This window comes from Mizuhopecten yessoensis, unplaced genomic scaffold, assembly GCF_002113885.1.
Source record: "Mizuhopecten yessoensis strain PY_sf001 unplaced genomic scaffold, ASM211388v2 scaffold716209, whole genome shotgun sequence".
Lineage (NCBI taxonomy): Eukaryota > Metazoa > Mollusca > Bivalvia > Pectinida > Pectinidae > Mizuhopecten > Mizuhopecten yessoensis.
The window spans coordinates 286,815-303,846 of record NW_018480002.1 but is presented as its reverse complement, the minus strand read 5'-3'; the positions used below and the strand labels follow the sequence as shown (position 1 = coordinate 303,846).

The window sequence follows — 17,032 nt, the reverse complement described above, 5'->3', positions numbered from 1 at the left end:
TAAAGGGGCATAACTCCAGAAATTATGGTCGGATAATGGCGGTTATCGAACTTGTCCGAGCTTTCATGGTAATTAACCTTGTTGTGAAGTTTGAAGTTAATCCGTTAATAATTACTCGAGATATCGAGCGGACATCGTTCGCCCGCCCGCTCACGTGATAACATAATACGTCCCCGTCTTCCACGGGCGTATAAAAACCAGACCTTCAGCTAGACCCCACAGCATACATTTCTATGCATGGCCAAATTTTAAACAAGAATTCCACGGAAGTGGATGTGTGGCTTGCCCAGCGCTTTTAGTAAGAAAAGTGTTTTGGCTCGAGTTATTGCGTAAACAGATATGCCAAAACGTGCAAAGTTGAAACTCGACAGAAAACCCCGTAATATATGTTGAACATTATTGCTTCTAGCATTATGGTATAAAATTTGAAAGGAATTGATTAAAAAATAAAAAAAAGTTCTTGCATTTACTACACAATGCCCTTTTTTGGCAACTTCTGAAAAGCGAAACTTGTCCGAGCTAAATTGGTATGCAATATGTGTACCAAGTTTGAGTTCAATCAACCCAAGGGAACTCAAGTTATCGCACGGAAACCTTGTTTCGGACGACGCAGCCGACAAAGTAATACCTATATGTCGCCTCGCGTTGCAGGCGACACAAAAATCTTGTGTTTCAGCTAACCCTACCTACAATGTACCTAATTTTTGTGCCTACCCTGTTTTTATTAGCATTTAGTGATACTTGCTGTTTAAGCCAGAACTTCTGCTTTATCTAAGCATAGTAAAAATATTTTCCAAAATAAAGAAATTGCTTACCTACCTACCCTATTTTTTTCGGAGGAGGATGATAGCGGAAACAGGAGTATTTTTTCCCCGCTTAACTGTAAACCTGCATAAACAGGAATCCTATCTATACCAAATGGATATATTGGTCCCAAAGATAGCCATTTTACACAGATACATGTATCACCTTCTCAGTATAAATTTGTCACCATAGAGTAATGGGATGTTTTTTGAGAATATGAGGATTGGTGGACTTTGCCTGACACAATAAAGGGTACTACATGTACATGTACATTGTTTACTGTGTGTATTGTAATAAGGTGATACATTCTCTTGACGATAAATGGTCAGTATCTACAGGCCCGACTTGCCTGGAATCTCTTCTACACACAGACTCTTAGGATACAAAGTCTCTCGCAAATAATTCTTACTACACAACTCTCTCTGATGACAGAAATGTTAACATAGCATATACTCGCATTTCATACCCACTGTTTCACATTACCCAGCCTTATACTAACAGCAGAAGTATTAATACACTCACATTTATACCCACTGTCTCACATTACCCAGCCTTATACTAACAGCAGAAGTATTAATACACTCAAATTTATACCCACTGTTTCACATTACCCAGCCTTATACTAACTGCAGAAGTATAAATACACTCGCATTTATACCCACTGTTTCACATTACCCAGCCTTATACTAACAGCAGAAGCATTAATACACTCACATTTATACCCACTGTTTCACATTACCCAGCCTTATACTAACTGCAGAAGTATTAATACACTCGCATTTATACCCACTGTTTCACATTACCAAGCCTAATACTAACAGCAGGAGTGTTAATAAACTCGCATTTATAACCACTGTTTCACATTACCGAGCCTTATACTAACAGCAGGAGTGTTAATACACTCACATTTATAACCACTGTTTCACATTACCAAGCCTTATGCTTACAGCAGAAGTGTTAATACACTCGCATTTATACCCACTGTTTCACATTACCCAGCCTTATACTAACAGCAGAAGTGTTAATACACTCACATTTATACCCCCTGTTTCACATTACCAAGCCTTATACTAACAGCAGAAGTATTAATACACTCACATTTATACCCACTGTTTCACATTACCAAGTCTGATGCAGACAGCATACATCATTAGTACATGGCACCAAATAATCATATTCTGTTCAAGTCAAAATTGTATGTTTTCTTGGGAGAGTAAAATAGATTCAACCAAAATGCTTCACAACACGTTTTTACTCAGATCTGTTAGTCCTAACACTGGTTTGATATAATTCCAATCAATGTCCCTATGCTGTGACCATATTTATCTACAACTGGGGGGTGGAGTCCCTGCAAGAAAGTCAGTTCCATAGTGGCGGTAGAGAACCTGGGTGGATACTTTAATGGTATTCAACAGTGCTCATCAGGGAAATCAGAGCAAATGAAAAGAGAAATGATGAGCAACAACACCACTGAATCTGGTACAAAATGTAATGTTTGATTTACATCCTAGGTGCTGACATGTTTCGCCATAAGGGAGGCCGTCTTCAGAGCACAGTTACATGATGTTTGCAACTATGGTACAATGACAATAAAGGTCATGTGACTAGAGCAATAAAGAATAACTGTGACGTCATCAAGCTGCTAAGAGTTACAGCCTGAAGGGGTGAAAAGGTTTAGCCATTTTTTGATTGGTGCATATTGGTCCCAGACTAGAGGATCATACAGTGACACTTGCTCATGAGACGACCTCATTTAAGAGACCACTTGTGTTTAGAGATTAGAGGCGTCACGATTCACTTGCACCGCGATTATTTATGTTCTATTCGATTCACAATATATTTTTCCGGATTTTCAATACGTCACTATCTGAATATTAGTGTATGCAACTTCAGCCGAAACCTCTGCGAGACGTTCAATTTCATTGGCTGATCTACAAACTCTCAACCAATCGTCTGCAAGGATGCAATTTTCACAAAGCATTCATGACAAAATGGCGGACCGCCGCAAGGAAATGAAAATTTGTGATGCTCCGGCAAGCTTCAAATCAAAAGTGTGGAAACACTGCGGGTTTCCGTGTATCGACGGCTTATATATCTCATTTTGTTTATATTTTAAAATAAAGGTGTATCAAATCGAAATAATTGAATCGTGGTACAAATATCAAGATACATATCTAATCGTGGGTAAAGTGTATCATGACAGCTCTATTAGAGATCATTCTTAATGTTCCCCACTGTAGGGATTCCAATGTGAAATTAACCTGTATTAAAAAACCACCTGCATTAAGAGACTGCCTTTTGGACTTCCCAAAGGTGGTCTCTTAATACAGGTTCGACTGTATATGGTTGTTAAGGTGGATGATAAAATTGTCAACAAAGAACCAAGGGACAAACAATGCTGATCAGTGTCTTTGAAAGCTTGATCGGTATAATATATTCATTGAATACAAACGCTTAAGTGACCATAAAGCAGAGGTTAAAGAAAAATCACTGGTCTGGAAATGTATCGGTCCAGAGCGTCATGTATCAATATCATACTGAAACAGTCAAGAAATCACAATATACTGATGTATAATTACATCACCTAAATCTTGAGATAATTTCTAACATTTATTTCAGATCAACAATAGCAATCAGACATATAGCAAAACTGATTGCTATGGTTTATATTCACATAACAAATATCATATGGTATATCAAAATGGGCGCTCAACAAACATATACGGTATACCAGGACAGTTTCGCCAACTCAAACTTTCACCCTTCGTAATATCCATATTCACCCAGTAGGAATTTCGCCCTTAACATTTGATAACTTTGTATTATGTTGTTTATCAATGTTCGCTTTAATGATTAATTTGCCCTCGCCAAGTAAGGGTAAAAAAGGCGAAAAATTGAGCTGCGGCAAATTTTTCGTTATACAGAATCAATATTTTGGGTTTTTCCCCCCCCGTTATTTTAACAACCTGTTCATCCTTTCTGATTTCCAAGTTTCAATATGACATGCTCATCAAGCAAGAAGCTTTCTGATTAAAACACTATCATTATGTGAATTTGCTGAATCATACTCCGCTGTACTACATTATACCTCCTAATAACTTTGGCCAAAAAACCTGGGCTAATGAATTAATCTGAGATACAAGTAGGTGATAAAATTTCGAGGGTCGGCGGGAAAATCTAGGTTGTAATGCAATTTCACAACAAAAGGAAAGTACTTTTCAACATTTTATGACATCACTGACCAAATGGCACATGTGTAAATGAAAGAGGTGAGTCTTTAATACCATATATATTGAGTTATTTACACAGGTTTTAATTTTCACAATTTTGACAAAAAAATAAAAAAAATAGATTTACACTGATTATGATTTCACGATCTAGACATGTAAAGGAACTAAATTTCCGCTGTGTCTTAGCACAGATATGGGATACTCGACATAATATGTGTCAAATAGTTGAATAAATAAGCAGATTGAGCAGCAACAAGTAAGTATATTTTGTTAAATATATCATCAACAATCTATTAGATGTGTGACATAACCAATTTTCAAACATAATTACTCTATGTATATTGTCACAACCACATTCTCGCTATTTCATGACAACATCACGGTTATGAAGATTATTATCTCTGCATCATCATGACATAACGCTTGTCATACTATTCTGCGGATCATATTTTCACAATCACAATATTGACCAGCGAAATTGCGAAAATATCGTCCCCACGGAAATATTCTGCCATATTGTACACTTATATTGTATCTAGATGGACATGCCCAGGTAGCCATGAAGTCAAGTAGAATCTCAGTTTCAATAATTCATTTAACAAGTTTAAAACTTTCTCAGCTCAAGAATATAAAAGCATAACAGATAAAAATCTCAACAAAAACAAAAACCTTCGATTTGTTTTCATCTTCAGAAAACCTTTGATAAATGTGCATTTTTAAAACATAAATTGCCCTAATTCTACGGTTAGTTATCAATAAATTATAATGTCGTACAAAAACTACAGAAAAAAGAAAGAAAAAAAAATCTTAATAAATACACAGAACATAGAAAGTTACAAAGAACGTTCAAGTGATCAGGAATACAACAGGCTTTGTACTGATCATTTTTAAATTAACGTAAGAATTCATCAAATTAAAGTTGATACATAATTGCACCAAATGCTGTCTATAAGTGATGACAACAAATATTAATACTATCCCCGACACTTATAGTCAACACCAAATACTGTTTATAAGCAACGACGACATTGTACGGACACTTTCGAGAATTTCATTCAACACACTCTCTATATTTTTTGATGCGTTTCCATTCGCCGGTCTGATAGTTCATTTGGAAAAACGTGTCTGCAATCATTGTTTTCTGTGTAGTGTCAATTTGTGAAACCATTTCTTTGTTCTCACTAAGACGTATACTTAACACACTGCCTTGCTGGGGACATGGATTCTCTGTAGAAATAAATAGAGAGAAAAATCCATTACAAACTTGCTTTTCTAGACATTACAAAATCATATATTCATTTTAAATTTAAATTTTAGTTCCGTGACCGTTGGTTGTGCATGTGCTCATCACAAACTCTCTTGAAGATCAGTGATTTACATGCAAATCTGAAGGTCTCTACATATTGGTACAAGCCCTATGCACATTAGCTATCATGTTGAAGAAAATAAAATGCCTTTTGTCAACCTGAAAGACCAGTGTCTTAGACGTCAAAATGTCACTACTCGTCCTCGATATTCAGGGGTTACGCTCACTTTCGCTCTCTGCACTCCTGGAATGTGTCATACCAAAATCGAAGGCTCAGTGTGAGCCACCTTGTGGATCAAACAAGAAGACAAGCTTTGATGCACATCAGAAGAGTCTAATGGTTGCCTAACAGTAAAACTGACTGGCTTTGAAGTCAGGTGTCACTCCTCTGTAATCTGGAACGGTATATATATATATCAGCTTAGCGATTGGTCAGTTTGTTTTTTAGACCAGTGGCGTGCCTTCAATTTTGCTATGACATATTCCAGGGGTGTAGAGAGCAAAAGTGAGCATAACCCCTGGAGTATTGAGGATGGTCACTATTATGTAGTACAGAAGAAAAAAGAATTCTGTCATCAGCCTGAACAACCACTGTCTTACACTTCAGAAATGTCACTACACTGTAGCAGGGAATAGACTTCCCATTATCTGCCTGGTAGGGTCACTACAATGTAAAATGTATTGTAGCAGAATATTATGAACCACAAGATGGTTTTGAACCGTTCCAAATATTTTTTTATTTGCTTTTAAATGCAACTCTGTGCTGTCATTTTAGATTCCACAACAAAGATTGTTAGATAAATATTTTACAAAGTACAATACAAGAAATCTCCTAGCTATATGACTAAGGAGGCATAACTCTCTCTTCATGTGGTGTAAACTGCATACAAGCAAACATTTCCAAAGACAACATAATAAACATAGAAGATACACACCTCTTGATCCTGCCATGAAGCCAAGGATTAAGGCTTTTTCTGGTCTCGTAACCTTGTTTGATGTTCTAAACATTTCTTGCGCTTCCAACATTTGTTCTCTCTGAAAAAAATATTTAAAATAAGAATCAAGCATTTTATCACCAATTAAAGTGCTTAGAATTTTACTACAAGACAATTTGTTATCACATGTGTTTAACTAACAGGTTTTTAAACAACATCAACATTGTATATAATGTATATGTTCTGTAATCGCCCTGCATACGTTTTGGTATTCATACTCAAACCAAAGCACCCCCTGATTAACCAACAAACCTACACCTGACGTTGGCTCTATATAAATTGAGCACTAAGGATCCCTGTCCCACTGCACTGTGGTTTTCCCTTTATACAGTTACCTTCCCTTAACTTCTGCTTGGATATGACCGTAGCACATTTTGGCTAAAAGACACTTCCATTGACAAGTTAGTTAAGTTAGTTAGAGAGGTTTGACTGTACTTGTAAATTTGTAAACCTGTCTCACTGCACTGTGGTTTTTCCTACATGCAATAACCTCCCCTTAATTTCTGCAAAACAGTTTGGCCAGTATATACTTCTGTTGACCAGCTAGCTAGCTAAGTCAGTTAGAGAGATAGCATAACAATCCAAAGTCCAGGGTTCGAATCCTCAGTCTAGCCCCTCTTTATTTTTACACTCGGAACACTGCTGTTGATTACACTTTATTGATTTCATCTTTGTCATTTCTCATAAAGGTTTCGCATGGTAAACTTTTCTTTTCAGAAATGCTTTATCAAAGCGTTATATAACCATGCCAGAAAAAACAGTCTCCAGGAATTAGTGACAGTTGCTTGGTAGTGGTACGGGGATCCTAAAATTGTAACCATGGTTACCAAATTGAAATGCAAGAGACCCCCAATACTTATTTTACAGAATTGTGCTATATTTCTGCGAGTAATAACTAAATTAAATACTTGATTGGGAATTTGGGACCCCAATTAATTTGAAAAGGCTAGTCCTATCACTGGTTTGGGTATTTGGAAGGTGTTATGCAACTTGTATCAGAATATTCAGTAAGGTTTAGGGTAGAGCCAACGCCTTGGTTTCTCCAATGGTGGAATAATCGGGTCCTCTGCCCTTTGTCTGGATACTCTAAAGTATGCAGGGTGATTGAGTCAAACTGGTTACAGTCATAGGTTTTATCACAAAAAGGCTAAAGTAGTTCTTGTAGTTTCTTAGAAGTAGAATATTGAGTAGATTTATTTAAAATTCAAATCTGCTTTACAGTCATCGGGTAAGACGGGTACTTCAAGGAGAAGTTCGCACAGTTTAAAATTCTTTATTGTTTATAAGAATATACACTAGGCCATCAATGTGGAGTTTTAGTTTTCAAATCATATAGCATACAAATCAAGTATTTGGGACTTTTAAAATAAAGAAAGGGCTACAAGTGTCTAAAATAACAGCTCCGCTCCTTACCGTTAGTGATAGCCCCTTCTTCGGCTGTCCTGGCTGAGGTGTGGGCATGACTGGTGATGGCTGTATGGGTGTGGTGGTGGTGGACGGTAACGGTTGTACCAGCGTAGGGGTGAGAACAGTGGTAAAAGTGGAGGCGGTTGTGGGGGTGGTTGGGTCTGAGACAGGGGCTGGCTCCAAGGAGTTGTAAGAGGGAGTGTCCGTGGTGCCCCCTCCTGGCCGTGTGGATTTATTGAGCTGCTGTAGCTGTTGCTGGAGGTTCTCCCGAGCCAGTTGTGTGGTAGTGGATAAAGAGGCGGCTGTAACAGGTAATTACAATATAAATAATATTAATGAAATCTTGAAAATTGCCTCACCAATATCATTCCAGAGCCAAGATGGGACAAATTGGGCAAATAGCGACCAACTGTGCCAATATGGGAATAACTTGGTTTTTACGGGACTAACTAAGCTAAACTTCAGAACATTTCTATACTCATTCTGATACCAGCCATCAAGTTGGTCGTTGTACTTAGCTAATGGCAAAAAACAACACGGAGCAAGAAGGGTTAGGTGAGCTAAAAGTCTGACAAGTTTGCACTAAAAATTCAATTTTTAAAGAGGTAATTATTAACAGTGTCATTAATCCGGTGAATCTTACTGACTCGGGTAAAAAATAAGAGACACTTACCTGGGAAGGGTGTGACTGAGGGGTTGAGAATCTTTGATGTTGTGGTCAGAGACACTTACCTGGGAAGGGTGTGACTGAGGGGTTGAGAATCTTTGATGTTGTGGTCAGAGACACTTACCTGGGAAGGGTGTGACTGAGGGGTTGAGAATCTTTGATGTTGTGGTCAGAGACACTTACCTGGGAAGGGTGTGACTGAGGGGTTGAGAATCTTTGATGTTGTGGTCAGAGACACTTACCTGGGAAGGGTGTGACTGAGGGGTTGAGAATCTTTGATGTTGTGGTCAGAGACACTTACCTGGGAAGGGTGTGACTGAGGGGTTGAGAATCTTTGATGTTGTGGTCAGAGACACTTACCTGGGAAGGGTGTGACTGAGGGGTTGAGAATCTTTGATGTTGTGGTCAGAGACACTTACCTGGGAAGGGTGTGACTGAGGGGTTGAGAATCTTTGATGTTGTGGTCAGAGACACTTACCTGGGAAGGGTGTGACTGAGGGGTTGAGAATCTTAGATGTTGTTGCCGGTACATATGATGCTGTTGGGGTTGTAGTGACACTGTTTGTACTTCCTACAGACACAACTGCAATTTTCTGAGAAAACAAAAGAAACAATTCAAATATACCGGTACATGTATTGATGTAGGGAAATTAAGAAACTTAAAGTTATTTGCACTCCACTTAATCAATAGCTGAAATACAGTTTCAAAAGAATTTATTTTTTTCTTAGATAGATTTTGATTTAGTTGAAATACAGTAGAATCTTTTTCACAATTTCAAATATAAAGGATTCTAATATTTATTATCCTAGCTATGCCTTGTAGTAAAGGGTGTGCTACTTAACAGTGGCAAGTGTACTGCCAGGGTCCTCCCCCCGTTAATTTGGGATGGGGGCCTTTTTGTCTCTCATTTTAAAATAAAGTATACCAACTGGAAAGGAAATTTTAAGAAGTAAACTGCAAATTTTGGGAATTAGTCATAGATATGAAATAGTTCCTATTCGGAATGGGGCCCATTGTCGGCTCCAAAAAGTTCCCAGAGAAAACACTGATTGCAGTGTTGACATTTGGAAGGCCTTACTGTTGTGGGACCAGACACAAGTCCTGCGGCGTAGTCCGGGGTGTACGGGGCTGCTGTAGTTGTGGTTGTGGCTGCGGAGGCTGCCCCAGACTCCTTTTCTTTCTTCTTGTTCTCCATCTCCTCTATATCTGTTGGCAAACAACTCAAGGTCAGACGTGTTCAATCAATATTTCAGACTACACCGCCGTGTGTTTTCCTTCTATCTTTGTTAAAGGGGCATGTGTCCTGAATGAGGATGGGGGAGAGATACTAATATGGTGTTTTGGGTTTTTCAGTGTTCTACGCATAGGCTGGAAACTTTTATGCACTTGCAAACGGTGGTACTACTAGCCTAGGGTAATCTAATTTATTACAAACTTACTAATAAATACGTTTTTTTTGTATATGCGATATGACACAATTGCTCTAACCCATATCAGCCCTCGCCGTATCACCCCCCAAAACCTGTATCAGCCCCCGCCATATCACACCCCAAAACCTGTATCACACCCATTTTGGATTTTTTTTCGTTTTTCAATATTTCAAAAGAAAAAAAGATCATAAGATAATAGGTAGCAGAGTACAGTAGAGGGTTGTGGCCATGGGTGATATTTTTGTTAAATGGCTAACCCCTGTATAATGATATGTAAAAAAATTATAAAAATAAAACTGTACTAAAATTGGTATAAGCATGATGAAGTGGGCTATGTGAGCTTCACATTTGTAAAAAAGAAAGAAGATTTCTTTGGTTCGAGAATAAAATTTTGGCCATAATACGAAAGGGTGCGTACACATGAAAAGCTAGCTTTACAGGAGGTAAAATTTTGACAACAGCACACGACGCAAAATTGCAAAAAATCAAGTTTTACAATTTTACTGCGACCCAGATAATTCTGCAACCAGGTAGGTAATCTTTAATTTCAGACAGAGCTTAGGAAAAAAATTACTACTTGCGGGGGTCAAATTTTGGGTTAAAAATAGCATTTTTTGGCATTTTTTGGTAATTTTTGATGTGGTAACCATGGTTTTCACACAAGTGACATACATAGAAAAAAGAGGTTTATACACTTCTCAGTGCTTTATATGTATTGTAAATGTAATGCAGTTTACAAATATATATACATGTATACATGTGTTGTGTAGGGTAAATCCGCTGTGTTTACATTTCCTCGACATGTGCCTTGTTTATCAGAGTCGGGCCATTTCTACTGTATTCTGCTACTATAGTTTTTATTAGTAAGTATGTAATAAACAGAATAAAACATGCTTTTTTCCATATCACATCCAGTATCAACCCTCGACCATTATCAGCCCTCGGGCTGATATCGCAGTCTCGGGTTGATACTGGATGTGATATGGAAAAAGGCATGTATTATTATCTATGTAACATGCATCATAATAAATATTCTGCTCTAAGAAACACATAAAACCTATTTTGAAAATAGTATTAAACTGAAAGGTATATCGCCATAAAATCCAGCTCAGCAATGCTTCCTATTCAGAGAGGTTTTAACGGTTTTTAACACAGATACTTGTCGGGACAATATTTCATTGAAGACTGAAAGACTGCTGTCCTGACTTTCCAGTCACTGTATCAGTTTTAATTAACATGTTTTCAGATGGTTGAAGTGAGGTTGGATATGAGGCTAAGCTATGTCTTATTATAAACTATAAAAAAATCATTTTCAATGGCCCTGGAAAAAAGAAGGCTAACCTCACGCCCACAATGGGTCGTGGAACAGTCAGAAAATGGTTCAAATAGTACTTTAAAATTATATTGGAGAATTTTCCTGATTTCCTCTGATGGTACAACAATAGAGATGCCTATCAGGATTTCCACCATGTAGTTTAGTTTTCAGCAACATTTTATGAGTACCTGATGATGACTTCAAATTAACATGTCAGAAAACCAGAAAAAACAATGTACCTGTGTTACTAAATGTAAGCTATATTTATATATAGTTTGATTTGGTAGTTTCCAGGAGACTTGTTGGAGCCAAAAATTCACTTTTTAATTTTATGTTCGAACATTTTTTACAAAAATTACAAACCTGCAATCTTTTTACGTCTTTTTGCCTCCTTTGCTCCAACAGGCAGAGCTTCCAAGTCTAGGAGCTGAAAAGTAACAACAATAGTGTCACGTCATATATTCTTACACCCAAACGGATTGTTCACAGCCTTGAAAAAATAATTGAATGAATTCTTATCATCGTTTTGTCACCATTTGGTCCTACTGAACTTTTTTGTTATCATTAATTGATAATCCTTTTTAATAACACAATTCTGATCACCCTGGCTTTGCAAAAAAAAGATGAAAACATACCTTGATTCCGCCTTCTTTACGTACGGAACTTGGCCGATGTGCAGACAGTGGTGTCGCACCTCCCATAGGAGATGAATTGAGTCGGTTGATACCTGCTGAAGGAGATCTAAATCCTGGAGTGCTAGCCGAACGCCCAGGCATGCCCTTTAATGGAGCTAGAGAATACACAAAAATGTCCATTTACGCCAATATTCTAACAAATGTTGATGCCAGTACCTTCGTGTAAGCCCCTATTTGAATTGTCAATGAAACTAACTGTTTACTATATATCCTCTAGATCTATCATGTATGTCTAGGTATTAATTTATATAGCTTCCCAGTGAGGCAAGAGGCTAAACGTGTCAACAATTAAGGTAGAGAGATCCAGCACTCTTTCCAGTATCTCCAACAAAGAAGAGTTCCAATTTGTTTGGCATTTTTCTTACTAGGAGTTGCTTCCCAATTTACTAGATAGCAAAGAGTAATATACAAAATGAATGTATATATCTAATTTCTATTTTCACAAACACTGATTAATACAGGAATAGAAAGTTAGTACCTTTTTTTGAAATAGGGGAAAATATGCACTGTAGCAGGTGCATGGCCTGTTCAGCGAGGGCAGCAGGCCAGAGCAAGGAAGAGAGTACAAGATGGGGGGCATGGAAGTCGACATCTTCAATTATTGTTTCTCACTGTTCATTATGGACGATTCAAATAGACACAGATGTGCATTAGAATAAAGCTTGGGGCAGGGCGGCAGGGATTGTGCATTAGATATTTTAATTGGTCGTATTTTACTACTATGTCCACTTTTCTTAGATAAATGCTATCTTTGATGTGTTCCATTTCAATTTTATTCAATAGATCTGATACATAATGACGGTAAAAAATCGATGAAGTGTTATATATTATATTGCGCACATAGTGAAAAAATGATAACGGGTTTGACGGGTAATGCGCTTTTTATACCCAGCGAGACCCATACTAGTTATACCAAGCAAGGACAAACTAAAATGTCGGCACTTCCTTAGAAATGATAGTAGGAAGAGATGAAGAAGATCTCAAAACCAGATTTTTTTTTTTTTTTTTTTTTTTTAATCTCAATTGAAAGCTTTTTAACTTGCACTGTTAGCTTTAAGAATACCTGTACCACTGCAAAAATTGAAGCTATGCATCAAAAACTTATTTTTCCGGCATAACTATAGCTTTGATAAATCATTTTTGAAAAGAAAAGTATACTTTGTAGGACTTTAATGCAAACATAATGGAGACATAATACACAAAATATAAACAACAAACATGTTCAAAGTGTAAAATATTCTGCGGGGCAAGACCTGGATTCAAACCCTGGACTTTGGGTACATTCGCGTATCCGGTTAAAACAGTTGAACATGTCAGGAATATTCGGTACGTGTAGATTGAGGGGTCCAGACGTACCTGGCCGAAACTAAAATGCTGACTATTGCCATTCTTTCTAAAGCAATGTCACGCCACATGTAGTTTTTAAGATACGTTATGTAATTCAGTGGACGCGTGAGAGAAGGGCATACTATTCTTGACACATTGATTTTTATTCTCCGAAACGGTGCATTTTTAGCTCTGTTTATAGAACGGTCAAACTGCGTTTGTTTATCGTGGAAAATTTCTGAGCCACACATAGTGTTTCAACCAGGATACGCAAATGTAGCCTTAGATTGTTATACTATCGCTGAAACCGATTGAGCTACCTGGACAACAGAAGTGTATGCGCCTAAATGTACCACAGTTTTATCCAAACGAAGGTTAAGAGGAGATTACTGTATAGGAAAATACGGCAGTGAAATGGGACAGGGATCCTTAATTAGATGACCTTTGTAGCCCGAGTAAATATTGTTCAAAGTGTGTTCACTAGTTCCTTCTTTTAGTATTGTTATGAAGTTGTTGTTTTTTCATCCCAGATATCGTAAGTCTTCTATCAGAATCCTTAAACCCTGAAAAATACCCCAAGATACACAAGATGAAATTCATACTCACTGCCATCATCCATCTTCTTGGCAAAGCTGCGCATCTTCACTGGTATGCTGTTAGGGATATTATTCTTCTTGTTAGATGCTACTTCTGATGCTGGAAAATTTCAAAGATGAGTTAAGGTGAACATTTTCAATGGCATCAAACCTTTGAAAAGAATCACCAGGAAAAGAGCCATGCAACGAGATGCTCCGAATTGACTTAGTAAACATGTTCTTTGTTTCTATAACTCTATCATCATACTCAGCATATTGTGTGTGCAGAGAAAATAAAAGTTGAAAACTGGGTAGGGTTGGTACAGTATGAAGAAAAGTTGCCTATATATGTTTCAACTATATACTGACATTGGGTGCCTCGGTAGCAATGATCGCTACTGTGCAGTCATTTCTACTATATGACCATCTGGTGGTATGGTGGTTTTCCCATGTTGGTTTTCCTCCACCACGAAAACAACATTTGTTCCCTTAGAGGCATTGTAATAAAAGCTCTAAACAAAATTCTCCAAAGCATTCAGAGCAGAGATTTTAGGGTAGGCAGGAAACCCGAAATATATATATATATACATGTATTATAAAAAGAAAAATTCTCAACAACGAGTCTTTAGTACTTTCATCTCTTCTAGGAGATTCTTCAGCCTCAGATAAGGATAATTCTTCTGCTTATATAATATTTCTTGGTCCGTAAGGATACTTTTTCTGCTTATATAATATAATATTTCTTGGTCTGTAAGGATCATTTTTCTGCTTATATAATATATACATATTGTTGTTTGGAGTATGATAAAATATTCATAATAATGCCTCTGTTAGTGACAGCTTACCAATAGTAATTATAAATATCTTATAAAATCATTAAAAATTGATATTTGATATTTAACTACCATAATAAACTCACATTTCTGTAGAAGTTCAGCCCTAAGAATTGCAGACTTGGGTTTCCTCTTCAAGGCGAAGTGTTTTACTGGTGCTGGCTGAGTACCTGCCACAGCAGTGAAGGCAGTCTTGTTTAAAAACTGGCACTCCATCGGCAACATTCGCACACTTGCTGCTTTCTTCACTGTAAGAAGACCATCATGTAAGAAAACTACCCATCATTCATAAATCAGTGGTTTTTGAAGATTTTTTCAAAATTTGTATGGGTCCTGTAACCCTATCCTTAATTATTTTTGAGGTGTGCAACATGATGTCGAAAGGTTTAATTCTGATCAATACAAATGGCACAATGTGTGATTCACAGCTCTTGATAAATTGTCATTACACTAATTAAATGCACATATTCATAGTGCTTGCAATTGGTAGATATATGCAAATCTAAAAACACATTTGTGAGTAATTGTTGTTAAATGAGAAATAATTCAACAAACTTGATCAATGAGTGTTCGCAATAAAACAGCATGGAATGCATGTAGTATTGCATTAATGAAACCAAGGGAAATAAGTCTCTTAATTATGGTCAGGTAATATTGTGATTACACTCACTCCACTGATTCAGGGGGCATAACTCTGTAAATTATAGTAATATGATGGTAGAGCTATCGAAAAAATCCTATAGCTCTCCTGGTAATTATCCTTCCTATGAAACTTTGAAGTTGATCCATTGAAAATAACTTGAGAAATTGAGCGGACACCATCTCAGCAATTAAAAGCGTATAACTATAAGTAAAGTAAAGTCAGATATTAATAGTGGTTATCAAACTTGCCTAAGTTCTCATGGTAATTAACCTTCCTATGAAGTTTGAAGTTAATCTGTTGAAAATTACTCGAGATACCGAGTGGACAATGTGCGGGCCGCATCACCCTCACGACAGCTAACATGATAACATAATATGTCCCATATCTTTTGAAGGGTGTATAAAAAGTGTAAAATGTTTATTTGATAAGATTTTAACAAAAAAAACGACTCTTTATCGGCGAATAGTCTTCTTGCATGTACATTCTCAATGCATGGCAAAGCAGGAACATACCAACTTTATTGAGATCAGCCAGTATCTCTGTAAAGGTTGCGTTGTTATCAATGAGGTCAAGATTGAGTGACCCTGTGGATGGGAAAGGTCGGAGAATCTCCCCGACCATGGATACCCATTGGTCACTGTCATGTATAGCCATGAGCAAAATTTCCTCCATGTCCATCCTCCACTGAAATGTGATGTTTGAAATTTATCAAATTTAATCAATATTGAACAAGTTGCAAGTGACTCACAGGCCATCTTTCCATTTATTTAGTATGGAAAATCTCATAAAATGGTCAGTGTTTAACTTGCTCCAATATGCATTCAGCCTTAATTATCAGTCAATCATTTTGGACTCCCATGATTCGGCCCCTAATAAATATCATTAAATGTCAAACTTGTATGGAACAATTTGACTGTCTACTAAATATTATTGGGAATGGAACTTAATTTTAAACTCAAATAGACCGGAAAAACACTTCAATTTGATATTTGGAGTGTTTTCCACAATTTCGGTATATCATAAAGGTACCCAAAAAACAGATCAGTACCCAATGTTTCGAAAACTCCAGTATTCAAATTTCTTTGGCCAAACATGTACACCAGACTTGGGACATTTTGATAGATGATAGCTGTCAGTCATGTATTGAACAAGGATAATTGTGAGGTACATATCATTGTTTTTCATTGTTGTGTTGTTTGTTCTCTGACATTCCTAGGCTCATATTTAATCAGAGTATTGTACATTTATTATTTGTCCAGTATATTGTAGATTTCATTTTACATCTGTTTAATTTTTAAACTCTGTATCAGTATCAACATAAATCAAAGACCGTAGGGAAAGTTTCAGCTTAAAGAATGTCTTAGCTACAGTATGGCTCAAATTTCTTCCACAAACACATCAGATGATACATAGCAGTGAATTTTGAAGAACATTGGCGGGCGGTTAACTTTTTTATGCTTTTCAACATTCGACCAGTAAACAAGAGTTCGTGTCGTGTGTACCTGTTCTACATTTCGGCGATGAATATGAAGAAATGACAGCATCAGTTTGACTTTGACGTGAGGTTGGAGTGCATGGAAGCATTGGTGGATGCTCTGGAGTTTTTGCTGCGACAGTTGAGCGCATATTGTCTTCCCAGACCACAAATCGTCCGTGGATCCTAACTTGTTGTGCAGCCATAGTGCAGTGTCTCCGGTAGCCATATTGGAAAAAGGTGTTTCAGCCGGTTTGATTGGCTGCCGACAGAAATGTGTAGTTTATAATGGAAAAGTCCAATAGCAACCGAAATGCATAACCTGAATAAT

The 17,032-nt window shown here is 37.2% G+C and overlaps 1 protein-coding gene across 1 annotated transcript; it reads right to left on the bottom strand.

Moving 5' to 3' along the window:
* Positions 1 to 3,682: 3,682 nt before the first annotated feature.
* LOC110442108 (negative elongation factor A-like) lies at positions 3,683 to 16,952 on the bottom strand. The gene is made up of 11 exons (XM_021485549.1): positions 16,730 to 16,952; positions 15,740 to 15,911; positions 14,671 to 14,832; positions 13,783 to 13,872; positions 11,791 to 11,945; positions 11,519 to 11,582; positions 9,489 to 9,616; positions 8,888 to 9,002; positions 7,749 to 8,044; positions 6,276 to 6,375; positions 3,683 to 5,261 (listed from the first exon to the last, which is right to left on the bottom strand). The coding sequence occupies exons 1-11, from the start codon at positions 16,928 to 16,930 to the stop codon at positions 5,086 to 5,088; spliced, it is 1,659 nt and encodes a 552-aa protein (XP_021341224.1). The 5' UTR covers positions 16,931 to 16,952; the 3' UTR covers positions 3,683 to 5,085.
* Between the last annotated feature and the right edge of the window lie 80 nt (positions 16,953 to 17,032).